Source organism: Bemisia tabaci, chromosome 6 (genome assembly GCF_918797505.1).
Source record: "Bemisia tabaci chromosome 6, PGI_BMITA_v3".
Taxonomy (NCBI): Eukaryota; Metazoa; Arthropoda; class Insecta; order Hemiptera; family Aleyrodidae; genus Bemisia; species Bemisia tabaci.
The window spans coordinates 27,000,032-27,026,891 of NC_092798.1; the positions used below are offsets into that span (position 1 = coordinate 27,000,032).

A 26,860-nucleotide genomic window follows, 5' to 3' on the forward strand; every position below is an offset into this window, starting at 1 on the left:
GACAAGAAAATGTACTCTTGATTCAATCAGAATCTAGCTTAAATCAAGAACCAAGCATCTTAATTTAAGCGGATTTCGTTTTGATTCAAGCAGAAATCCGAATGAATCAAGAGTATTTTTCCTTGTCAATGTTTTCTTGAGTCTGGACTCTAGATCCAATGTGTTTTTTTTTCCAGTGCAACGCCTGCCGCGCGAAATGCCTTGAAGGGTCGGACCGCGAAACAAACATGAGGCGTAGCCCCCTAGTTTCTTAAATTTTAGTAGTGCTTTCACGACGAACATTACTCTTCTGAAGCGCTAGGTTTTAGATGAATGAGAGTCGCACAATCGAGCCAACACCTCACTAGAAAAAAAAACACATTGGATCTGGAGTCCAGACTCTTGAAAACATTGACAAGAAAAAATACTCTTGATTCAAACGGATTTTTGCTTGAATCAAAACGAAATCCGCTTAAATTCAGAGGCTTGGTTCTTGATTTAAGCTAGATTCTGATTGAATCAAGAGTACTTTTTCTTGTCGATGTTTTTAGGAGTCTGGACTCTAGATCCAATGTGATTTCTTCTCTGTTTTGCAGTGCTGATGGGGGCTTACGAGGTTTTATATTCCCGTTCTTGGTATCATATTGAAGATTACATCTATTGTCTGATAGCCCCGCGCAGTTAGGCAACAGGGATCTGAATACAGGGCGTCTTCTGTTGGGGTAATTGGCCCGAAATCATGGCGAGGACGCGAGACGCGCTTCTGAATGTGAGCGTATCGGACAATCGGCAAGCGCTGAGATCGCCGTCATAAATAAGGATATCACGACATCTATGAACGAGGCGAGGAAACATCGAGTGTTGGCGCATGGGCCACTGTGGCGGCGCGGCGAAATTTATGATGGCGCAGCGTGTCGTCATGGGATATTGGAAAACATCCGTGCCGCCATATGCCGACAATAAACAGCTCGTTTGACCCAAATCTTTGCTCTTTTGGGAGCAGAGTAAGTTTTGAAAGGGCTCCTCTCGTTACAGGAATCATCGCACGGGCGGATTCGGACACTTCGAAGGTGAGGGGGGGGGAAGAGGGCGTAAGCGGGGTCCGGGTGGCTTCCCTTCGAGAAGTTTCGAAATTTCAAAACATGTAATACGCACTTTGAGTCAATAGGTAACTCGCAGGTGTCAGAAATTTGATGAATTTCGTGTTTAAGTGGAAACTACTGAGTGAACTGAGCACAGGGATACCATTGGTTCATGAATTGAACAATAATTGAAGGAGATATGACAAAATGATCTAATCTGCTAAAATGCATGTATTTAAATGGGGAATGCCGCCAGATGACGTCACAAGGCGGTACATTTTCTCACTTTTACATCTATGTTTATACTTTTTACCATATCAGAAAAAAAATGAAAAATACTGTGAAATCGGCTCTTTAAGCACTTTCAGATGAAGCAATACAAATTTTGCATGCGAATTCTCCATTTCGTCATGAATAATTAAAAAAATATAAGCGTCCTTCTTTCTCCTTTCCTCCGTTCCTTCCTTCTTCGCTGGGGAAAAAAACGCATTGGATCTAGAGTCCAGACTCTTAAAAACATCGACAAGAAAAAATACTCTTGATTCAATCAGATTCAAGCGGATTTCCTTTTGATTTACGCTTAAATCTGATTGAATCAAGAGTATTTTTTCTTGTCAATGTTTTCAAGAGTCTGGACTCTAGATCCAATGTTTTTTTTTTTCCAGTGAGGTGCAACGCCCGGAACTTTCGGCCTTTGAGTCCGAAACGCGGAAGGTGAGTATAGCCCGTAAGTATGACTTCCACCACCGGAGTTTTTTTTCTTTTTTTTTCAGTGTATTAGGGAGTTCCGCCTCCTTCAACGACGCTAATCAATTTGTTAGTTTTGGCGATAGTTAGTCAATAGGAAGCAACGGCATTCCAACTGGAACAATTTCCACGCATAAATGATTATATTTTCATCGGAAAACATACAGGATTGCAAAATCTCTTCGATCCTGTGATCCGGGGATTGCAAGCTCGCGGTGCGCACTGTTCAAAAATGGTGTACATCGTGGTATATTGAAAACCAAGAAAATACGACTTTTCAACGACTTGAGCGCGCACCATGGTATATGCGCAATGCATGAAGTATCCTGCATACTTGTAAGGCGCCTCTACGCGCTGCGGGCAGCACCGTGCTATTCGCGCAATGCATGAAGTACCCTGCGTCTTGAAAGGCGCTACTATGCGTTTTGAGCCGTATGCGCGCCAGCCGCACTGTGTTTGACGGGATTATTCAAACTTGCGGCATAAGTTTTTCCTACGGATAACTCACTAATAGTCTACTTCTAGGAAGGCACCAGTATTTTCAAAGTAGGATATCTTTATTATTAAAAAAGTAAAAACTAGAGGCCCACATACCTCTCATTACTTGAACTGTTTTTCAGGATTTAATGATGAAAACGCTTTCGTAAGATGAGTGTAACTAAATGTATTGTTATAAGTTTGTTCGTAAGTCTAATTTAATTCAAATTAATAATACTATTGTAGATTTAGGATCACCTTCTAATATTTCTTATTAATCAGCGGCATTAACCCTATCCCAGTGCTGCTATCTTCCCTGCAAAGTGAACAATACATTTGCAAGCCTATCCGCTTAGATTCTCCTACTATACTTCGACCGCGCGGGTCAAGGTTTTCTGGAGACTCAAACGCTGACATAGGAACGTAGAGATTTAAAACACAGTGACTTTTCTCTCTCCTCGTGAACTAGGACTCGATAAATTTATCGATGGTTAAATACCCGCTTGCGCCAATAGAATCGCTCCATTTCCTCTTTATCTTATTCGCTTATCGTTCACTGGAAAAAAAAAACACATTGGATCTAGAGTCCAGACTCTTAAAAACATCAACAAGACAAAATACTCTAGATTCAATCAGATTTAAGCTTAAATCAAGAACCAAGCCTCTTAATTTGAGCGGATTTCTAATTTAAGAGTCCTTTTTCTTGTCAATGTTTTCAAGAGTCTGGACTCTAGATACAATGTGTTTTTCCCAGTTGTTTTGTCTAAAAAGTTCAATAATTAACCCGCAGGGCCACAGGGTCGGGTCTCTAAAATATATCTCAACTTCGAACTTTGAGAGTCGAAGCGAGCGCATAGTTTGCGGCAGCCAGGGCCAACGGCCCAACGGGGCGGAACCGGCTGCACCTGCTGGCCACGGCGCGCGGCTCGCGGCGGCGAGAGATTGGCGCTGCGATACGCGGACGTCTTAATCAGGTGGAGCCGGGGCAGGCCAGGAGGAGCGTTAATTGATTCGAACCATAACGCAGCTCACCACTAATTACCGGCATGATCGTCTCCCCTGCCCCCCACCCCCCGTCAGCGTCCGCCTGGAGTCAACGGGATTCGCCGCAGGGACGCTCCCCCCCCCCCCTTCCAAATGATGCCGGCCGGATGATCCGAGCGGTAACCCGGGGGGATTCAGCCAATTAAAGAGCCCGCCTCGCAAATCTTCTCCGAATACTTCATACCATACAGAGTAAACCTCTAGCGGTGACCGTTTCTGCGGAGATTTTTTATTTATTTCAACCCTGGTTGAAGAGTCTATGACCCTAAGCGAATCGAGACCCCAGAAGGCAGAAGGGGGGTCAGGGAAAATTTAATGAATATTACAGTATTGAATGTGCAGTTAGAGTGAATTTATTCATGAGCATATACAAAAAAACGTATTTCCTTCTTCTTTCCTCCCTTACCTTCTTCTCTCTCTTTCTTCTCTTCTTCTTCCTCCTTTTTTTCAGACGAATAAGGGAGCGGGGCGTACGACCCCTACGGCACCCCATGAATCCGCCTACATCTACGGCATTGCGTATTGGCATGATAAATTATTTTTTTGATGAATAATGTAATTGATACGTCACGTTAAGAAAGTCACGTAAAAAGTTGATGGTCGTAAAATTGGTCTGACAATTTAAATTTTTTAAGGTCAGAGGGCCCCGTGTAATTTTTCAACTTTCAATATATAGTCCTCAAGACCACAAAAAAGATACAAGATGTTTATGCACGTGGCTCTCCAACATAATTGGACTAAATGTTGTGGAAAAGTGTCTCGAGAAGTAAATTTTGCAACTTCCATACTGACAATAAAAATTACTGAATTTTGACACAGTGATTGAATTTAAAAGGTGCTTACTTGTTCAAATAATCTATACACATTGTTTTCAATTGTGGAACGGGTAGTTTGGGCAGGTAACGGAATTAGTATATTTTTTGCAGTGTTTCATGAAAAATAAAGGTGGTTCCAAAATGTCTAGGATCGTGCGGTTCCAGAAGCAGGTTGATCATGAAGATGGTAGTGCACAATTAATTTTGTACTCTACGAGTGTATACCACCTTTGACATCTTGGCTCAGCACTCAACATACTTACAAAAAACGAGCATCAATCTCTTAGACAATTGAAAAAATTCAACACTGGAAAAAAAACACATTGGATCTAGAGCCCAGACTCTTGAAAACATTGACAAGAAAAAATACTCTTGATTCAATCGGATTTTTGCTTGAATCGAAACGAAATCCGCTTAAATGAAGAGGCTTGGTTCTTGATTTAAGCTAGATTCTGATTGAATCACGAGTACTTTTTCTCGTCGATGTTTTTAAGAGTCTGGACTCTAGATCCAATGTGTTTTTTTTTTTCCAGTGAATATAATTTTTCCAGCATTTCACTTCAACATGTAAGGGTGCAACTGCTGCTGCTGCGAAAGCGAACAAGTTATTTTTCTTCATTTTATGTGGAGATCTTCTCTAGATAATCCTCTATCCTTGTGTCAGCCCAAGCCTTAAAGTTTTCACGACGTTTATTGAGCAAAACTCGCAACTGTACCGCAGCATCTCCGTTCCGTCGGCCTGAGGTTCGCGGGGCAAAATGACGGACAACGTTATTGTTTGCATTGCTGCGATTCGAGCTGCTCGAACCAGTTTTCTGCGACACTGACACTTAACTTTAGTTGCCAGGTCGCGTGCAAAAAGTTCAGACTCAAGCGTAAAGTCAAAAGTTGAGTCTTAGTAGGTTTAAACGGAATACGCTACGAACTATCAGAGGCAATGGAGATGTTGCATGTGTGAGGGATTTGCGATTTGACAATTGATTCGTATGTATAAGTTTGCGAGAAACACGATGGTGCCACTGGTTTTCTCTGAAATCATCTCCCAAGCTCAAAAAAAGCTCTCAAGATGAGGCCAAAATGGAGGGAATATTCCACCCTACCCTGAGAGTCCACCTCTACACCAAAACAAATTCTCCATGCAAAGATAGAGAGCAAATACATTAGCAGGGTTGCCGTGTTTTCAGTTTTGGAGTCCCCAAATAAAGTGGCAGCCCTGTCAATGTATTTGCTCCCTATCTTTGCATGGAGAGTTGGTCTTGATTTGATTGATTTGAATTATTAATTGAAAAACTTGGCAGGAATGCTTCCTACGACGAAAACTATTATTTAAAAATTAGCAACGTGAGTTGTCATTTGGCAAGAGGGATTATTGGCAGGTAATTCAAAAATCTACTCGGAGTTTATTTGCTATCACCCACGCGGTAGAATCGGAGGGCACGTCAATGCATTTCTAGAGTCCCTAGCCACACATTTCAAAATTTATATTCCATTGGCTCATATTTTCTATTTTGAAATCATTGGATTTGAACCCTTTAGATATTTCGTGCTTTTACCTTCTTCTGCCGGAAACGCGCGTCGTTTCAGGGAAAACGAGATATCATTTTCCAGAGCGATACCTACGCGGAAAACCCAATAAAGCACAAACTCTCCTCGCATTCGGAATTGAATGAAAAGTTACGAGGCGTCATTTCTCAAAGCAACATACATTTTTCAATGAAATTTTCATGAGAAGACATTCGAAAATGTAAGCCTACGCGTTATATCATGAGGGTCGAAAACAACGTTATGATTAAATTTGGTATGAAGGTAAATGTGACATCTTGGTGAGTGGGTAAGTGCCTCAGGAGAATGCCGGCGGGAACTCTGCCAGAGAGAAGACGGGTACGGGGTTGAAGGAGGATCGCGGGGTCGACTACGGAAACGCAAACGCAGTGACTATCGCATCGACTATCGATATTTCCCCCATTTAAAGCTATGGGAAAGAATCGTTTGTCAAGGTGTTCGTTGCGAACAATCGAACATCCTAATAATCGATCCTTTACTATAAGTTTAAATTGCAGATCAATCAATTCATCGCAAAGAGAGCCAAGCCGCTGAAACGCGAAGTCGGTAGGACGCGTCATTGGTGCAAAGCTCATTGTTGCCATGGATTATCACGCACTTTCGGCTGCTTCTAAAAATTCTAGAGTTACCAGGTATGATTGTAGTTTACTACGTGTACAAAAATAAAATACAATACGTATAAAAAAATGTCCATCACATCCAAAATCATGTCTAGAACTTTGTAGAACTTTGTCCTCATCTTGATTGTTCACACTGGAAAAAAAAAACACATTGGATCTAGAGTCCAGACTCTTAAAAACATCGAAAAGAAAAATACTCTTGATTCAATCAGATTTAAGCTTAAAAGAACCAAGCCTCTTAATTTGAGCGGTTTTCCTTTTGATTTCAGCTTAAATCTGATTGAATCAAGAGTCCTTTTTCTTGTCAATGTTTTCAGGAGTCTGGACTCTAGATCCAACGTATTTTTCTTTTTTCAGTGTACATTGGGCCAAACTAGGAGCAGAGGGGCTGGGGTTTGTTTACATTGGGCGAACTTTGGGGCTCCATGGTAGCCGACCAGTCAGAGAGCGGCACACTTTTCCTGTAGTAAAATGATTGAGATGGCAATTCTCTCCTGTATACATAGGTACTCTATACCACCCTTCATCGACGAGAAATGAATCATGAATCTGCAGACGTCCCTACGAGGAAACGAAGAAGAAATGGAGTGGATGTTGCATCGCTGTGGCTAACGAAGCTTTGCTCCGGCTTGACGAATGCACGTCGAAAAGTTCAATCTGGCGTGGACCGCTGCTCCGGGCGCATTCCTGCCGTGCATCTGGTCGTGGTCGCTAGTGAATCACGTGAAAATCCTGCCCTGTCTCCGCTCAAAAGTCCACCGAGAAGCACCCGATTAGGTGGGTACACACGGCTTGGGTTACGTCACCTTTGACGTGCCGTTGACGTCCAGTGCAACGTCACAGCGGTCGCAACGGCAGCTCAGTTATCCGCGGCGGCGCGACCATCGGGCGAATGAATTCAGACCAGTTTCGCAACGATGAAATCCAAGATAAAGGCTCAAATCAATTTCTCCTGGTCCTTTTCCATCGGGTTATAACGGGCCGTCTCAAAAAAAGAAATAAAAAAAAAAACAAAATCACTGGGGGGAAAAAAACACATTGGATCTAGAATCCAGACTCTTGAAAACATCGACAAGAAAAAATACTCTTGATTCAATCAGATTTAAGCTTAAATCAAGAACCAAGCCTCTTAATTTGAGAGGATTTCCTTTTGATTTAAACTTAAATCTGATTGAATCAAGAGTCCTTTTTCTTGTCAATGTTTTCAAGAGTCTGGACTCTAGATCCAATGTGGTTTTTTTCCAGTGATATTTAGAAATGCATCAGTTGCAGCGATTGCAGAATCGTGTTTTGATACACGATGTGGTGTGTATCACTGATTGATGAAGCCAAGTGAAAGAAAGCATGGAACGTACTGCCAGATTGGATCATGCCTGAATTGTAAAAATTTACAATTAAGTGTAAATATTGATTCGCATTCGTCAATTCGTCATGGGGGATGAAAAGCGATGCAAAGAAGATCAATATTTACTTGCAAGTTGGAAAAACTATTCCGCGCAGTGAAGAAAAACAGGAAGACGAAGATGAGGCAGAATGAAGAAGAAGAAAAACGCAGAGAATTAGAAGAAATTTTTAAAAATTAATCTACCTTTAATTTCCTGTGGAGCAGAGCTGGGTTGGTCGTCCGGTGACGTATCTCCAGCGGTTTCAGCAGAAGTTCCGTCCTTGAGGGCATTATCGGAGTCATTTTCAACACTGACGGGGTTATTAGAGTTTGAATCAAGGTGGCCATCTGGATCAGACTTGTCGGTGTCAGTTGTCTCGAGACTGAAACAAATAATATCAGAATAATAGTTAGAATTCATGATTAACACTTTCAGTATGACAGAATTTTTTCTCGAAAATTAATGCACGTAACGAGGTTGTTTCCTGGTGGTATTTTATTATAAATTGTTTTATCAAATTTTAGCAAAGAGATTAAATTAATCGACTGATGAATCGAATGATAAAGACAAGATTTGCAAAAGGAGCGCGCAATCTTCATTACAAACGTAAAATAAGGTTATGTGGCATCGAATAAGACGAATTTTTGCTAGCTCAGAATAAAATAGAAAAAGTTTTCGAAGTGTTAGGGTGAAAGGTTATTTCTTTAATCTCGATAGCTGAATGAAGAAAAATACAAAAAAAAAAAAACCATTTTCAGCGAGATGAATTTTGGAAATGTTATTTGCTTTTTCAGCAAATTGCAGATATTAAGGATGATATTTTGCGCTAATCTTTTCCGATAATGTAAGACACTTTTTCGCCATCTTGGAGACGATATTTACGCCATTTCACCGTTGCAACATTCGACTATTATGGAATGCTGAAGGCGGGTTGAATACAGAAAGCCTTCGTTATCAGCTGAGCGCTTAAAATGTCATTTATGCAACGGGGCTCAGACCGGTTGAATTTTTGTTATCTATCAGTTTAGAATCACCCCTTACGATAGTTACGGCGCATGACGGTATTGACATTGCGGGCTATAAAGAGATAACCCTGCTATCACTGTTGTCTTGCACTTGCAAAGCTGCATTCCTCCGTCGCTTTTAAAGGCGCAATCAAGGAAAGTTATAATCCGATAAAATCCTACGGTAAAATTATCTGAGCTTGTGTACCCGAAAACAACCACGAGGATAGTTACACGCTGTTCCCGCTAGTTACTTATTTATCAAGGTGCCCGATTGATTTTCCTCCTTGTGCCCTAAGTACCACCGCACGACCTGCAGCCAATAAAATCGGACGAGTTTCAGAACACGGCGAAGCGGTGACCGACCTTGCTCGGCCTTCAGTGGCATGGCGTGCTTTGCGATACATCGATTGAACTGCCATTTAAACCAATGGAAAAAGATCGATAGACAAGGTGTTCGCAAAGAGCACCTTAATAATCGATTCTTTTCCATAGCTTCAAATGGGGAATCGATAATCGATCATTCACACTTCGGCCTTCTAGCACGGTCGGGCAACGTAACTGTACGCAACCCGATCCTGTAGGAAACTTAAGGCACCTTTAAAACATTTTTATTTTTTAAAAAATGGTGCTCATTTCACATCGGAAGTTGACTCAGATGCATACTGTACTGACTTCACATCAACCTCTGCACCTGAGTCCCTTAAAACTCGCACGATATTTTAGCTGACGTTGAAATAAAAACCGGATTCATTTCGTCAGCCTGAGCCAGGTTGATCATTTGAAAATTTACGGCCGTTCAAGGAAAAGAAAACTTTCCCAAACAATTCAATTTTTCCAAATATATACATATACACTGGTAAAAAAAACCTCTCGGACCAATGCCGCATTGCATTGACTTAAGAGTGCAGTTTCTTGTCGCCGGATTTAAGAGTCTTGAACTCTTGTTTCAAGCGGATTTTGCATTGAAACAGAGTCCACACTTTTAAATCCGGCGACAAGAAACTGCACTCTTGAACCAAGAGGTTTGTTTTACCAGTGACGCAATTTTGTGTCCGTTTGTCCGAATTTTGCACGAGATCAAATGGAAAATCAGTAAAATTTTTAGTGAGAAATGCCCGAGAGTTTCCAAGTTAAAACCCTATTTGAGAGGGGAAAGTTGGCGACATTGAAATGTAGTTACGATCTTTCATGGAGGGAACGAAAAAATGACCTGAACTTCCGGTATCATGCACGAAGTAGCCGACAATGTGCAACTATTTGTTCTTATTTAGTAGGAACAAAGAGGCCTGATTACAATTCTTGTCATGAAAAGAAGACGAAAATTTAGGCATAATTTTTAGACTAAAATAAAAAAAAACAAAGGCATTTAATTAATTTTAAAAAGAGTAACATCATGTTCAGTCGTAGCAAAACTTGATGGCTGTTGCCAAGTTTTGAATCTCACTGGAAAAAAAAGTCGCTTGGATCTAGTGTCCAGACTCTTGAAAACCACGACAAGAGAAAATACTTATGATTTAATCGGAATTTTGCTTGAATCAAAAGAAAATCCGCTTAAGCTAAGAGGCATGGTTCTTGATTTAAGCAAAAATCCGATTGAATCACGAGCATATTTCTCGTCATTGTTTTCAAGAGTCTGGACTCTAGATCAAAGCGAGTTTTTTCTCCAGTGTTCCTCTCTTCATTTGGGTCCCTTTCCCCTTAAACGGGCAAAAGTTTCCCAATTTTTCAATCAGAGGATATCAGCGAAAAATCAATTTTCCCTGTCCCAGTCGGCAGCTGAGCTTTGAAGGTGGAGGTGGGCGGTGAGGCCTGGAAACAGCGCGATCTCCGTCAGATCTCGAGCGCCCAGGCGCCTGTGATAGGATGAACCGCCGCGACGCCGAAACAAGAATCGACTCGAATAAATCAATGGGATAACCATTGTAATTAATTTTATTACCTCGCGAGGAGGAGAGGGTGGCGCGGGAGTAGCGGCCCCTTTTATTCTCTACGCACGAAGCTTTGAGCTTGAGCAAGGCGACTGCTCCTCCTCGTTGTTCATCGCGAGGGTTAATCCGATCCCGTTGTGCGTCATCGCGCGTTATCTCTGCGAAAGAACGAGGGAGAGGCAATTTCAAAATTCATTGCAGGTGCAGATTTTGGTTTTGGATTAGATTTTTCGTTCGAATCGGATACAATTGCATGTCTTTACAACAAAATATTGGTAGTGGCTACGCGGCTGACCATCCATATGATCCCCGCAAAATCTACTGCTTTCCTAAGGAAAAACGCCATAACCTAGTCTCAATAATGGGATCGGTTACGCTGGTCACAGAATATCTTGATGTTTGATTCTTGAAGATCACCTAAAAATAATAAGATCTGTCCGAACAGCAACTTTCTACTTTCAATATTAACCGAGATATGTCTCTCTTTGAAAACTTCGATTCATGACGTTATCCACCGCCGGTAGTGGCACCCTTGGTCTCTTCCACTTTGCTTGCATCAGTCAGGGAGAAAAATATTGTTTTGGTTACTCAACGTGAACTCGGATAGGAGCAAGTTGGAGGAAACCAAGGGTGTCACTGGCGCGGTAGATTACGCCATTAAACGAATTTTTCAAAGCGCGATATCTCGGTTAACATTGAACGTAGAAAGTTGCTGTTGGGACAGATCTCATTATTTTTAGCTAATTTACAAGAACCAAGCATCAAATTACTATTCTAAGACTAGCGCAACTAAACCATTGCATGTCTCCCCAACAAATGCCAGGTAGTGGCTACACGGCTGACCATCTATATGATCCGCGCGAAATCTACTGCTGTCCTAGGGAAAAACGCCGTAACCCAGTTTCAATAATTCCAAAAAGCGAAAGAAGCCATAGAAGCTTTCAAGGAAAAACCAAATTTAGTTACAATGTAGACAACGAAGCTTCTAAAATACGGGCTCTCGCGCAATTGTAAGAATATGAAAAATTCTGCGCTTATCCGCGCATCCCCGAACGAGAAACGAGGACTTTGGTAACGACCCGTCGACGTGAGGCCGGCAGAATTTACGGCGGCGAGGCGAGGCGGCGGGGCTCGAAAAAAGGCCACAAATTTCAAAGACAATAAACGGAAAAGCAGCCGGGGTTAAAGTGGGCGGGAGCAAGTACGCCCGGCTGGGATTGTTAAAAAGGAGTACATTTACAGCCAATAACAGTGTTTTTATGCCTTTATGTTTTTACTATTATGCTTTATTATATTAGGCCGGTTATTACAGCGGCTCCAGCTCTTTGTTTTGCCCTTTCCAGCCCGGGCGTGATTCAATGCGAGCGAGGCGTAAACGCTCCTGCTCCGGCCAATAGTGACCGTGATCCCAGATCCCGACGCCGCACAGTGGATCGAGTCAATAGAGAATTTGCAGGTGTCCGAAATTTGATGAGTTTCGTGTTTAAGTGGAGACTATTGTGTGAACTGAACACGAGGATACCTTTGGTTCATGAATCGAACAATTATTAGAGAAAATATAACGGAATGATCTAATCTGCTAAAATACGTGTGTTTAAAACGGGAAATGTCGCCAGATGACGTCATAAGGCGGTGCATTTTCTCTCTTTTACATCTATATGTATTTATACTAATTCCCATCAGAAAAAAATTATAAAAAAATACTGTGAAATCAGCTCATTAGGCACTCTCAGATGAAGCAATACAATTTTTGTGTAAAAATTCTCCATTAGAGAAGTCAGACGAGAAATTTTTTGAATAAAACTGCAAATTTTGACGGTTTTTTTCGTTTCGAACCTCAAAATTAGAACCTCAAAATTTTGTACAAACGGAGTCGTAGGCTTTCAAAGTTTCCAACTTTTGTCCGACCTCCTCTATTGATTCGGTCCACTGATTTTTTACTAAAACATCACATTTTGATGTTCATTTCGTCCTAAAAAGATAATCTCACGAGGAAACCAACAGAACCACTTCTAGAACCTCAAAATTTTGTAAAAACGGAGTTACAAGCTTTTAAAGTTTCCAAATTGTGTCCGAATTCTCCTATTGACAGGGTCCACTGTGCGCGGCGCCCGCGCCGGTGCGTAAACACGCTCCCCGGGCAACATGACAAATTGAGCGGCTCCCAAGCCTGACCTACTCCAACTTGTGAACCCCCTGTTCCAGCCATTGTATACAGACTTAAAAGCTCACGAGAAAAACTGAATTAGGTCACTCTCCACTCCGCCAGCCAATTAACCGCCATAAAAAGGCTACAACTGTGTGTATTATTAGGGTTTAAGGGTTTTAGGTGCCAGTTGTAGGGAGGGTTTGTAAACAACGTTGATTATATTTAGTGACCGGGAAATACTAGCTAAGGATACGTTTAAGGAGGGTTTTCGAGTGCGTTTTTCATCTGAAACGATTTTAGCGCAGAGAAATCCCAAGTCTCAAGTGCCCAATGAGAAAAGTGGGGGAGGAGCAACATCCGAACAGTTCGGACTGGTGATCGTTGCGAAGTTTCATTATTATTTTACTAGTAGTTCTGATAGATAATTGTTGTTATAAAACAGTTCATGAAAGATAATTCTTGAGGTTACAGAGCTGCAGATACAATACCATGCAGGGGGCTCCTTAAAGAATATTCAAAGATGTGTACCGGAGAAAGAAAAAGTTGCAAACTGGAGTTACAAAGTGCATCTATCAACCATTGATCAAGAGATACCATATTCGGACAATATTAATTCTTGCACATCTTTAAAAGCTGTCCTGAAAAATTAGTTTCTGAGCTAAAGATCTCAAATATTTTATTATCTTATAATTCACAGAAACCAATGTAAACATTGGGCTGCCGGCTAACTTGGTGAGGAGTTTCAATTCCATCTTAGTGAAGAAGCTAGGGGTATTTTGTGCTAGTCTAGGGCTGCGACAATTTGTTCCGAGAGAGAAAATAGCAGACAAACCTCGCGCAAAGTCGCCAATGGATCACTAGGAAAGGTACGAATTGAAGCATTCTGATACATGTTTCTTAACCAGCATTTCACGTAGAGCACAATTCGCGCAATGAAAACTAATGAAACAACTGTAAACGAAGATATTAACGTTTTTATTTCACATTGGTTGCGAGGAATTTGAACTGCCCGCTCACAAGAAACTCAAAGGTCTACGTGAGTCAAATCGCGCACTACAACGGTTTCCAATAAACTTCTCAATCGAGAAATGTTCATTTCCCACCATGTGTTGCTCAAACTATTAGCAATTTGCTACAGCTGAGCCAAAGCGTCAAGATTGAGGTTGCCAGATTTTTAAATCGCAGAGACTGTCATGATAACGTTTAGCGCACGATGTGAATCACGCAGAGCATTGAGTTTTCATGAGCGGCTGGTTTGAATTCACGCATCAAGAATCATTAAATATCTTTGGAAGGAGTTGATTTCGGTAATTTTCGTTGTGCGCGTCGTATTCTACGTAAGCTTTTAGTTACGAAGCATGTACCAGAATGCTGAAATTCGTACCTTGTCTAGTGGTCCATTTCATGGAGAGCGATTGCGCAAACGCAGGCATACGGCGCGACGGATTCAGAGGTAGAATGGTTCTCACCGCAGATAAGGTGAAGGAGCATTTGCAGGGAGATGAAGGAGGATTTAAAGGGATTTTTATGTTTGTGTGATATAATTTATCCGGCGGACTGTCGTGCGGTGAAGATTGCGCCAGCTCTTCCTGAACTCCTTCACGCGGGCGCAGATTGTGACTTCAAAGAGATGAGAAACACTAAAAAGCATATCTTCGGAGGAGCAGCTGCGACTGGATTCGTGTTGGCAGGACAAAAACCTAGGTTGCCATTCTTGAGATGTCCACGAAAGGACAGGAACAAAAATAATGGAAGTAAACGAGGGATCGTTTCTCCGTGGCAAGGAAAATAGCTTGATCACAGGAACTGAGCGTGCGGTGTTCTGTACTGGTCTAACTATCCGGTTCATGAATACCTCCAATTTATAAAATCGGATTTTTTTTCTCCGAGTGACGAATTATCATACGCATAACCATGCATGTACAACTCCAAAGCTCTGCTGTTCAGTTATGAATACTGCTGTATTTTCTAAAAGAATGGGCACCGGGAAGCCTACTGCTAAATGAAAAAAATGTTAGAATTATACAAAAACTCTCCAGACATAGTCACGCGTCACTGACAATAATCACATTATTCAAGGATTAATTTTAACTACATTTTGCAATTGGGAACAACTGTTTCTGACTAACCAGCGTGAACACCATTTTGATTTTCCGTGCAGATAAGTGTTTTCACAGATGAGCCAGAAATAGTCTTTCCTTTATTGCAAAATGTTTTCCAATAATCTTACTTTTGCAGCTCGTGAATTTGAGAGGGGGAGTTAAAAATATAGGAGTCAAAATGCGGATGTTACAAAGTTGTAATATCTGAAGTACAGTCCAAAGGGCATATTTAGGTCCGTGTGTATACGATGAGGCTGACCAAAATCATGGTTTCATTTTGCGGATCTATGACGTTGGCCGATAAATCAAAACACGCGGCCGCGACACAAGAAAGTTACTTCCTATGTGCATCTTTTCGAACTATAGAGACTCGTCTGGATTGGCTTTAAACATCAGTTGGGTGACCTGCGACTCACGTTCCAGTAAAATCTGTTCTCAGCTCTCTGAACAGTATTACGGCGTAAAATATCGGCGACAATTACAGCAGAATTTTAAAGCTGGGGGAGGGGGCATCGTTGTGAGCATCTGTGGCTCCCGGGTCGTGGCGCGGCGGCTTGAGAATGAGAGCCCCTTTTGACACCTCCGACCCATTTCACCCATTTCTAAATGGACGCCCCCACGCCCCTCCCACATGCGAAGATGCACTACGCAGCACATGGCGGCGTACGCCGTCTGCCCAGGAAACGTAACGAGTGCGTTGCCATGTTTTACGATGATTCTATGGACGCCATTTTTCGTGTCAGAACGACATGCGATATATCGCACCGATTGGTTCCATTTTTTCAGCTACTTGTCATTTTTTTGAATTTTGAGATCGCAATTCTGTTGTCATGAGACTAAAGAATTCCGGTACCAACTTTGACAGAGAAATTCAACGTATGGACAGGGTTTTTTAGAGGAAAAATATCGCATTCGATACTGATAACGAAACTGCACTAGAATGCGATATTTTTCCTCTAAAAAACCGTGTCTTTATTACGTTGAATTTCTTTGTCAAAGTTGGTACCGGAATTCTTTAGTCTCATGACAACAGAAGTGCAAACTCAAAATTCGAAAAGAATGACAAGTAGCTGAAATTATGGAACGAATCTATGCGATACATCACACGTCGCTCTGACACAAAGTGGCGTCCGTCCAATCACGTTAAGACTCTAAGGAAAGGTATACAGAAAAAAATCTGGGTTTTTCCCTGTTCGAGTACGTCTAACGAGAGAAAAACAAGAAATGAAAACGGGAAAAAAGGCTAAAATACAAGTATAGAGCACACGAGACGTTACGACTCAAAACCGAGTCATTTTCAGTCGGAATAATAAAATAAAAATTAAGAAATATCGATGAAAAATCTGAGACCTAAATTTTGGTGGTCGAGATCTGGTGGTGAGATGTTTTGATGCTACAAGCGTTTCCTCTACAAAAATGATTGACTTTATGCAAAAACTAATACTACTAACATCGGGTTGTAACATTTGTGATGATATATACAGGCGAGCACGATTGAGTTTCTCCGTGTATACCTAGTTAGGCAGCAACCACCCGTCTTCAAATTTTTTTTTCTTCTTTTTTTTCGGTGGTCAATTTTTTAGGGGGAGTTTTTCAGGATTGGGCCAAGGTGGCTACCGCCACTTAGAAATCACTCCTGATAGTTTGAATTTATACACTGGAAAAAAAAACACATTGGATCTAGAGTCCAGACTCTTGAAAACATTGACAAGAAAAAATACTCTTGATTCAATCAGATTTTTGCTTAAATCAAAAGGTAATCCGCTCAAATCAAGAGGCTTGGTTCTTAATTTAAGCAAAAATCCGACTGAATCAAGAGTATTTTTTCTTGTCAATGTTTTCAAGAGTCTGGACTCTAGATCCAATGTGTTTTTTTTTTTCCAATGTAGGTTGGATGCCCTTTTTGGCCCTAAAAGCTCCGTGAGTTCCATGACAAAATCTCAAGATGACTAACATGTCCGTACTCTCTCTAAATGGGAACTCGAAACCGATCGAAGTGAACTTGACCTTTAGCATGCTGAATTTTTTTACGAGTGAATGGGATATTAGGATATTTCGGAGGAATTTGACAGCGAGGGATTGGGTGTTATGGGAGGGGGGGGGGGAGAGGATGGAGGATGCGACGCCGATGACCAGACCACGATTGCGTTACGTAAAGGAGGATAGACGTGAAACAGAATCCAGCCCTGTCCCAGAGGTCCCTGTCCACGGCGGCGCGGGATAAGTAATGTACTGCACTTTGCCACGGAACACCCGACGCCCGGACGCACCCGTCTCGACGGCCACACCGACGCCGCACAGCGCCGCGACGCCCGCCACCACCCATTGTGTTCTCGGAGCAAGAATTTGGAGATCAATTTGCGACGCATGCTTCGTTGACGTGGAGCTTCGACGTTACTGGACTTGGTTGAGACTTCTAAAAGTATTAACTTCTTGCAAAACGATAAAGCACAAACACATAGCCCGAATATACGAATAAAGAGGAGATTTAATCAAAATGTGGATAAACAAGGCTAAAAAATGATTAAAACACTAAAAGGCAGGACGTTTCGAGCTGTTACCAGCTCATTTTCAGCTGCAAAAACACATAAAAGTGGTTACGTGATAACGGCTGGGGTCAGGTCGCCACTCAATTTTTTTCTTGTTTTTATGTGTTTTTGCAGCTGAAAATGAGCTGGTAACAGCTCGAAACGTCCCGCTTTTTAGTGTTTTAATCATTTTTTAGCCTTGTTTACCCACATTTTAATTAAATCTCCTCTTTACTCCTTGCAAAAACAGATAAGGTTCAGGACACAGTCACCTTCCGGCGAAAGTATCACAAGCGCCATGCGACGTTTCGAAATTTCCGCCGCCATTTTATTTTTTCCAGGAGTAATCGTTCAACGAAGCTGCCCGAAAATTTCACCGAATTTTTTTTGTGCTGCCGATAAGATTCAGTGAAATTGTCAAGCAGATTCAACCAACAATTTCTCTGTTGTTTTGGTTCAGAATTGAGCCATTTCCAGTCAGAGAAAAACACTACAAAATAAAAAACATTTTTCGAAAAAATCTGAGATCTACATGATAATGGTCGGGAAATACAAACGAAAATTCACCACCACCATCATCATAAGATCTCAGATTTTCCCGATTTTCTTTTCGTATTTGTAATGTTTTCTCCAAGTGAAAATGGCTAAGTTCGAGCCGAAACAACTCGGTTTTTATAATGTATTTTTAGTCTTGTTTCCAGTTTTTCTACACTTGTTTTCCCATGTTACCATTGTAAAATTTTGTATCTATGAGTTTTTATAATGAGTCCACTCAACGGTACACGGATCTTGACGCCGACACTAAAGCAATGCAAAGTCGTTGCGAGGCGCAAAAATTTAATGGTGCACCGAACAATGCACAAAAGCAGCCATTGTCCGGGCCGAGAGCGACACGTCAAAAATACGGTTGCGAAGCCATTGACTCAATGCAAACCGAAGAGGGTCGGCGTTTCTGCCGTCATAGCGAAGAAGCAGTAAGTGGATTTCTGTATGAGCCACGGTTAGCACATGCTTTTATGTGTCTCGAGGTTCATCCCAACATGCACTTACTGCTCTCTTCGCTATTGCGGCAGGTTTGTGGAGCGGGAGACGAAACCGCGGAGTCCGGACGCCGGACGCGCCGATGGATCCGCTGGGCGCTGCTGGTGCTGACATCAAACACGGCGTTATCACGTCATACGGCACTTGGTCGGAATATGCAAACGCACTTCCAAGCTCACGACCCTGTCCCGGTCCTGGTGCGATATTATTCCAGGTGCCCATCACAGGGATTATTGCCCGCCGGCCGTGGGAATAGGGGGTCCTCGTCTTTTTCACGAGTTGCCAAACTTTGCAAAATATTCTCGCTTTTACGGATTCTTCAGGGTGGCAAGTTTTCACGAGGATGTGAGGTACCCCTAGGGGTTGGACCGCGTAGCGGCCAGGGGGCATTCTCCCTAGTTTACTTGTAGAGAACAAGGACCTTACACATTGGAGACCTCGCACTAACTTGCTCATCAGTCGTCATTACACACAGAGGATAATCTATGGCTTATAAGCCACTAAGTGGTTCATATGGAACACCACTTATAGTAGTGAAGGCAACATATAAGAATGGTTCACATACCTTAGTTATGGTATATATACCATACTATGGTACGAGCTACCATAGTATGGTTCACAGACCGATAATCATTAGTTCATATACAACTATTGATGGTGTTCCATATGAACCACAAATTGGTTTATAAACAATAGCTTTTTCTCAGTGCACTCTTGGTTAGAAAAGCTAGTCGGGTTGATGCAGGTGTGATTCGTGATTACATATTTCTCTTCACTTAGGATACATTTCTCAAGAAGCGGGAGGAAAAGGGATAAAACGAAACTTTTTCGCCGGCTACGAAAATGCCAGAGCGTGTTCCTCAACTACCAACTACCACAGAGAGCTTTGACAGGGAAACAGCCGATACTGCAATTGATTGGTTTGGACAAACTAGATCTAGATCCCTGAAACGTAATAGAAACGTTCAGATGAAATGGCACACAGTAAACAGCAAAAAGTTTCAGATCTCATGTTGTAAATTCCACCTACAAATTTCAATATACAGCCCTAAGAGGAAAATGTGTACAAAAATGCACGAGATAAATATAATTAGATTGTGAAACATTTTGCTAAGTAGGTAATGAATTTCATTCCAAGCGCTGACTACTTTCATAGCCATGCGTTCAAGTCTCCGAGGAATCGCCAAGTCTAAACATAAAATGTCCCACGGATTAAGCAATAAATGCTTGTCATTTTGGGAAATTGAGCACTGAACTCAGCCTATTGATAGCGAAGACAAGCTAGGGAGGTACTAGGTACGAGGTACAAGGAGGTACGCAGCCCAACTCCCCCGAAGACGTTTGGTACCTGGCACCCTCTAAAGGTCCGCCCTGCGGACCCATCATGAGTTTATCTAAATAGAGCGGGTTCATCTAGAGCCTAGATCCTATTGATAGCCGTACGAATCATGAAAATCAGCCAGAAGGTTGTGCTTAGAAATGAAAATATAGTTTGAGTAAAGGAGATAATTTGCAACTTTATCACGTCATAGAAGAACATCTGGGTCATATTTCCAAAATCTAAATACACCAGGTTCTGCAATATCCTAAAAAATCATGGAAATTGAAACAGTAGAGCGAACTGTGACAAAGCGTCACTGACGAGAGAGAGAGGGAATATGTCAGTATGGGGGTCATGGAGCTAATAGTGAAGACACGAGCTAATTAAAATTGCCAGGTTAGAATTTTTAGTTTCCTAATTGGGCAATTTTTGAAACAGACATACAAAATTGTAGAAAATCGATCAAAAAACACCCGTCTCCATAGTATTTCTTGGAGAAAATCTTTACTTATACAGGCAATACATATCAAAAAACGAGTGAGAAGAATAACAACCGCGATTCCGGGTTTTTTTTCGAAGCGACAACAGCGAGAGACCCCTCGTAAATCTTCCTCGTCGAACGCTGTCGATTGGGATCGCGTTTTGCTTTTTGCAAGCGATGCTCGATGCGATCCAACTCGAAACCGCAGCGGCACCACAATGGAATCGATTTACGGGTCATCAACGTTAATGGCCGCCATACTCCAATATTCCACCGCTCGCCGCACGTCATAAACGTCACTCACAGCAGTCTCCAAAGTGTTGTTTGGGTCGAAGGCCACTTGGAATTTTTCACTGGGAAATCTCGGGAAGAATCAAAGAGGTGAAGCGGTTTGGTAACTTACACCGGGAAGGGACCGGGGGGGGGGGGGTGTGTCTTCGAAAATGTGCGAAATACCTGCGATGACGCAAAGTATGTCATAGGATGAAAACCCAATTTTTCAGCACAGCACAAAACGTCAATGGGGGGGGGGGGGGGGTGAAAACTATCCCTATTCAGTTATTATTGCTATATAACGCTTTCTAAAGAATAATAACCATTGGGCTAAAATCTCCAGCCATGATTTCTAATATGAAGCGTGTATCATTTTATAAGCGTTTGGAATGAATCATTTCTAAATCTCTGCGTTTCAAAAATTTAGTATAACTCACTCTTCAACTTTGAAATTCTCTCAACGGGTCAAATTTTGTAATATTTAGGTGCTCTTTGCGTCAACCGATGGAGAACCCCCTCTAACCACAATACATGTTAGTTTTTTTTCCATTTTAAGACTCATTTTCCCTTATTTAATTCCATTCATTCGTCGGGCAGAAAAAGTCAATGTTAAAAAAAAAAAAAAAAAAAAAAAAAAAAAAAAAAAAAAAAAATTACGGTAGGTCATGTTTCCTCGAGAATCAACATATTAATGGTCAATTTAGGGCAATGCACTGTTTGAAAGCATTTTATCTTATTTTTTGGCGAGGAACAAGAAGCAATTGCATCTGCTCTAAAAATTGTCGTTGGGCGCAAGTCTGAAACAGCCGTATACTTTTTCAAAAAGAAAAGAAAGTAAAAAAAAAATCGGCAAGTGTTTTATTCATTACTATACATTTACGTGTATAGCTACCGACGAGAATATGTAAAGCAAGAAAGTTTTTCTTCCGATGAGGATATTGCAATTCCTTATAAGTCAATTTTTTGAAAAATTAAAATGGGCCATATCTGCTATCATCTACAAGTGCCTTGAATGAATCTTGAATGTAAATTATTGCCAGAGGCTTGTGCTCGTCTTTTTATGAGATTAAGTTTCTGTTTTTGATTAGGCAAAAAATTAGAAAAGTCTCTGAGTTTTAAAAAAAAGCGATGCTTATACGGAGATTTTTAAGTGTGAATGAATATTTTTTTAATTGTACTAACATTAGTTTTTAATACCATTACTGCATTAAAAATTCGCGCCATCAATTCATCATAACATAATATGATCAGAAAAGAACTGCCACTATACTAGTAAAATACCGCAGGCAGGAGGATACAACTATTCCACCTCTTAGGATATGCTGGTTGCAGGAGGCTCCCGTTGAAGGCGTTTTAAAAGTCGGCGCTGATTGCTGCCTGGAAAGTTGCGGCTCCCCGGATTGAAGGCGATTTTACGCGGCGCCAGCAAACGTAAGGACGAAATCGAACCCAATGCGTTCTTCGCTGTTACTTTGCACAATATTCCTTTTATTTCCTGAATGTTTTAAGTTACTAGAATGTAAGAATACGTAATTAAGATACGTTGTGAAAATCTTCAGCCCTTACACGCTTTGAAAAACGTAGTTCCGTAACTTACTTTCCAGTTCTTAGAAAACAATGGGACTTCAGTATTCTGAAAAGACTTCACAGTGCATTCAGGCAGTCTATAAGAATACTTTTTCTTCACGCTAGGGCAGCGAGACGGTAAAAATTCAAGGATGTTCGAAGACTTGAAACTTAAGAAAACAAAAATTGGAACAAATTGGTTCATTCAAGGACTTCTCAAAGCGTCATAAACTATCATCAAAACTCAAGTTCGAAGGATCGGCTTGGAAAAAAATACAGTGAAAAGCTACTTGATTTCGAGAGACATTAAGGCAATAAATACTCTTTTGAATGAGTATTTGTAGTGGCCTGCGAGTTTCTGTTCAATTAACTGACAATAAGGGGAAGAAAAAGCGAATGAACATAAAAAAGAGTGAATGTGATAATTTTAGCCAGTTCTCTGAGAAATTTGACCGCATTCGAAAATATCAAATCTTCCGTTTCATTGCTTTTTTTTGTCGATTCTCCCATTCTCCCATGTTCTGCTCAGTGACAAAGTTAAATAGCTGCAGTAAATTAACTGTACTAAGGTAGCATAATATAAATTTCTTTATAATTAAAAGCTTGAATGAAGGAAGGAATGTGAAACAAACTTTTTTAATTAAAATAGTACAAATTAATATTTAAGTGAAAAATCTTAAATATTAATCCACCTGGGTGGTTTTCTTAAAGAATTGCATCTAGATAACGCATTTGTCTATTTTTTTGATACTTTGTTAAAAGTTCTTAAGAAAATAAAGTACTAAGACATTCCTGGAGTGAAAAACGGTTCAGTGTATGACAGCGTATAGTTGTATACGATCACTATCTTTTAAAAACGTATACTCAATTGTGGATAGGAGTAGAGTAGGAGTAGTGCGGCTTCTTCAGCCGGCTAGTCCACCGAGGCGACTACGGATTAACGTGGCGCACTCTCTCGGCAAAACATTGAAGTAGTAAGTTCGGCCGCTAGAGAGCGACTGTTGTAACAACTTGCTACGGAGAGAGAAATGCTATCCTGAGCTTACGTTGACGGGGCAAGTTCATTCACTTTTACCGGTTATTATAATTACCATTCATGATAGTGGCGGAAACGCAGCGCACATTGTTTGGCTTGCGGCCGAATGGTCATCATTCAACGCACGCTCCCGATGGAATTAACAGTGTCGTGATAACAGCCCTCCACTTCCGGGCAGAGGCCGTGGGTTTCTGATGTCCGTCAAAAATTGGTAATGATAGAACAGAGCTAGGTACAAAAGGTATATCTCAGGGGAAAGTATACGTACAGCAGATTCTCACATTATAGAGAGTTCCCACAGGAGTTCATAGAAATGTGTAAGTTTTTTGAGGAAAAAAAGAAACTTTCCCAAATGTTCGTTCAGAAAAAGATAATGTTTGAAAACTTAGAACGATTCAGGTACAAGGGCGGAAATAGTATACCCTGTCCCCCAAGAAATTGACTTGAACTTCCCTTGGAAAAGTGACGGAAATTGCTGAAGTAGTGTACGACAAATGAGCATTTTCCTGCAAAAATCAGTGAATTTGCGGAAAACCTAAGTCGAATACGTTCTTTACAACGAAGGGTATAACAATTGTACTCATAAATCATTCTGGATAATTTTAATTTAAAGGTTGGCTGCCCTTTTGGGTCCTAAAAGCTCCATGACCTACCTTCAAAATTACTGACATGCCTGTACCTCAGAGACAAAAGACCCTGTGTGGGAGCTTTTACTTTCAAGGACTCAACACTTATGGACAATTACTGTTATGAGAGGCGCGACAATCATCTTACCTACATGGTGAAGAAGAGCTTCGGGTGACGTCTTGAGCCAAAGAAAAGTTTCCAGAATTTCGGACGGTTCGCGAAACGAAATTCTGAATATGCTGTTAATCATCCATCTGGTAAGTAGGTCAACAGTTAAATGTTGGAATCCCGAAAGAAAAGCTCCCACCATTGCCAAGATACCAATGGAGGGTCTCTTGTCTTTGCCGCACACTCCCCATACATGGTGTTTTGGTGATCCAGGGTTAAACGGCCAGACTGCAGGAGCCGAAACACCTCCAAACCCCCTCTTTAAATTGAGATTTCGATTTTTTTTTGATCATGTACGAATTTAGGGCATGAAAGTATAGAGGAGTACAAATTTTCATGAGATTTGGTTCACAACCGTTGCCAAAATTCAGGAAAAGCTAATTATTTTCCGAAATTTTAAGGGCTAATTTTAGCTCCGACTGTGGGCATTTTTGGAAAAAACTTTCTGCTTCATAAAATTCTTATTTTGACCCATAAAACACACTCCTCCACTCTGACCGTTTAACCCTGGATCATCCTGTATTGATACTTTAGCCTCTATATGTGCCTTATTTTCGAAAGTCCTTCGTAAAGGGTCTCAAAACTCGCCCACAAGAACGACTAACCTGTCAGAATCGGTCATGAGAAGGCCGAGAAAAATATGATTTCACCGACCGAAGCGACGACAAAGCGGCTCTCACCGAAAACACTTTCGATTACGGCGCTTACGGCACGAATTTTCGAGTGACGCCAGGAGCCCAGCGCGCGGTGCAATTGCTACCGTAATTGTATAACGTCGGGCCCGGGCGGGAAGGAGGGGGGGGGGGGGGGCGCTGAACGGGCATGACAATCAGGTGGGCCCCCGATTCAATGAGGAATCGAATCACGGAGCTTTGGGTTTCGTCGAGGGCCCCGACGTCGCGTCGCGTGGCGTGAAGCACGTGCAACGTCGGCGACGACGTCTGCGTCTGCGGCTGGAGTGGTCGGCTGGTCACCGCGTGCGCCAATCCTCGCCGATTTGCTGCCGCGCCGACAATCATAAAAACCCATTCCGCTGCAGTGCACGTCGTCCTATTCCACGCTGCAGCTGACACTCGCGTCTGCCAGCTTTACGCGCTTTGAAAATCGATGACGTTCGGGGATACATCATCCTTGGGGGTCCTCACACTGGGAAGAAAAAAAAAAAAAAAAAAAAAAAAAAAAAAAAACACATTTGATCTAGAGTCCAGACTCTTGAAAACATTGACAAGAAGAAATACTCTTGATTCAATCAGATTTTTGCTTAAATCAAAAAGAAATCCGCTCAAATTAAGAGGCTTGGTTCTTGATTTAAGCAAAAATCCGATTGAATCAAGAGTACTTTTTCTTGTCGATGTGTTTAAGAGTCTGAACTCTAGATCCAATGTGTCTTTTTCCAGTGCACCGCGGAAAGTTGACGTTTCCAGGATCGCCGCAGAATTTGGAAGATGAAATTCCCTGATTTCCCGACACCTATGAGTAAAATTCCCGGACAATAATTGAAGATGTCCTAGATGGTTGAAAAGACATAATTTGAAATAGTTTTCAGGTAAAATTTGTTATTTAAAATGTCAAACCCATTCTAGAAAGCAAATGAAATTGAATTAACACTTTCTCCGTGACACTTTCATCATTTCCCCTGACATTTCCAGGTTTTCCCTGACTTTTTAAAATTCCCTAACATTTCCCGGTATTTCCTGACTGTGGCAACCCTGCGTTTCCCTACAAAAGTTCCGATTTTGATATTTACGCACAGAATCTTAGATTGACATTTCCGCACGAAATCTTAGATTGACCTTTCCGCACGAAATCTTGGATTGACATTTCCGCACGAAATCTTAGATTGACATTTCCGCACAAAATTTTGGATGAACATTTCCGCGTGAAGTCTAATGGGGGAATGACAAAAGACAGAGGTTTTTGTACGGAAAAGGCATGTCTCCCGTCACCGCGTGTCTCTAGGGCTCAAAGTTTTCCGGGAACGTTCCTTTGGAGGGTATGGATTCGATCGCCATGAATCCATCAAAAACTGAGGACGTGAATCGATCGAGACCGATTCGATGGAAAAGTCACTTAAAAAAAGCGTCAATTAGATCGACATGAATCGATCGAAAAATAAAAACGTGAACCGATCGACAACCGTGAATCGATCGATAGACCCGTGAATCGATCGATAGACCCGTGAATCGAAGGCAAACCTATGAATTAATCACTTTACATCGCTCGGTTTTTATTTTTCGATCAAATCCACACCCTTTCATCGTATTGTCTCTTCAACGTGTGAATGACCACCACGCATGTGCGCAAGTGTACGCGTTCATATGTAGGTCAAAATTCTCCAGGAAAGTAAATTTTAGCCGAAAATTCCTCAGATTAGAGTTGTGCTCCTTTCTCCGGACATCAAATATTTTCAAAAACCTTACACATTGGAGCGCTTCGGCAAATGTGTTTCGGGCCATCGGACGCTTCCGGCAAACACGTGAGACTATTAGGGCACTCAGTGCTGTAAAATAAATAAAAAAACGATACTGGACGCATAAAATGAGTATAGGACTAATTCCAGCCTGAAATCCGGCAATTATGCGTCTGGCCGATGCACTTATACGCCCGTGTTGATTTTTCTGCTCTACAAACCGTCGATCCTAACGTAAGGGCTTAACTCGATTTCCACATGAGCCCCGAGGAGGATGGTGTTATATGGACACCAGGGCTCAAGTAGAAATCGAAGTAAGCCCATATGTCAGAGGATCGACGAAACTTGCAGAGCAAATAGATTAGTCTCACGACGTGTTTGACTGATAGCGTGTCGCGCCGGCCATTGGTGAAGTGATCGATGCAGAAAACCTCAGCTCATGAACCTCAAGATACCTGCAGGCCGGTTATTGAAATTGATAGACAAAGCGATAGTCAAAGAAGTCATAGCG

General features: G+C 41.6%; 1 protein-coding gene across 1 annotated transcript in view; it reads right to left on the reverse strand.

Annotated features, from left to right (window-relative positions):
• bbg (PDZ domain-containing protein big bang) overlaps window positions 1–26,860 on the reverse strand; it is a 549,174-nt gene that overhangs the window by 442,429 nt on the left and 79,885 nt on the right. The window contains exon 3 of the mRNA XM_019046227.2: window positions 7,916–8,094. Coding sequence (XP_018901772.2) covers window positions 7,916–8,094 — 179 coding nt within the window. The remainder of the gene's footprint in view (window positions 1–7,915; window positions 8,095–26,860) is intronic.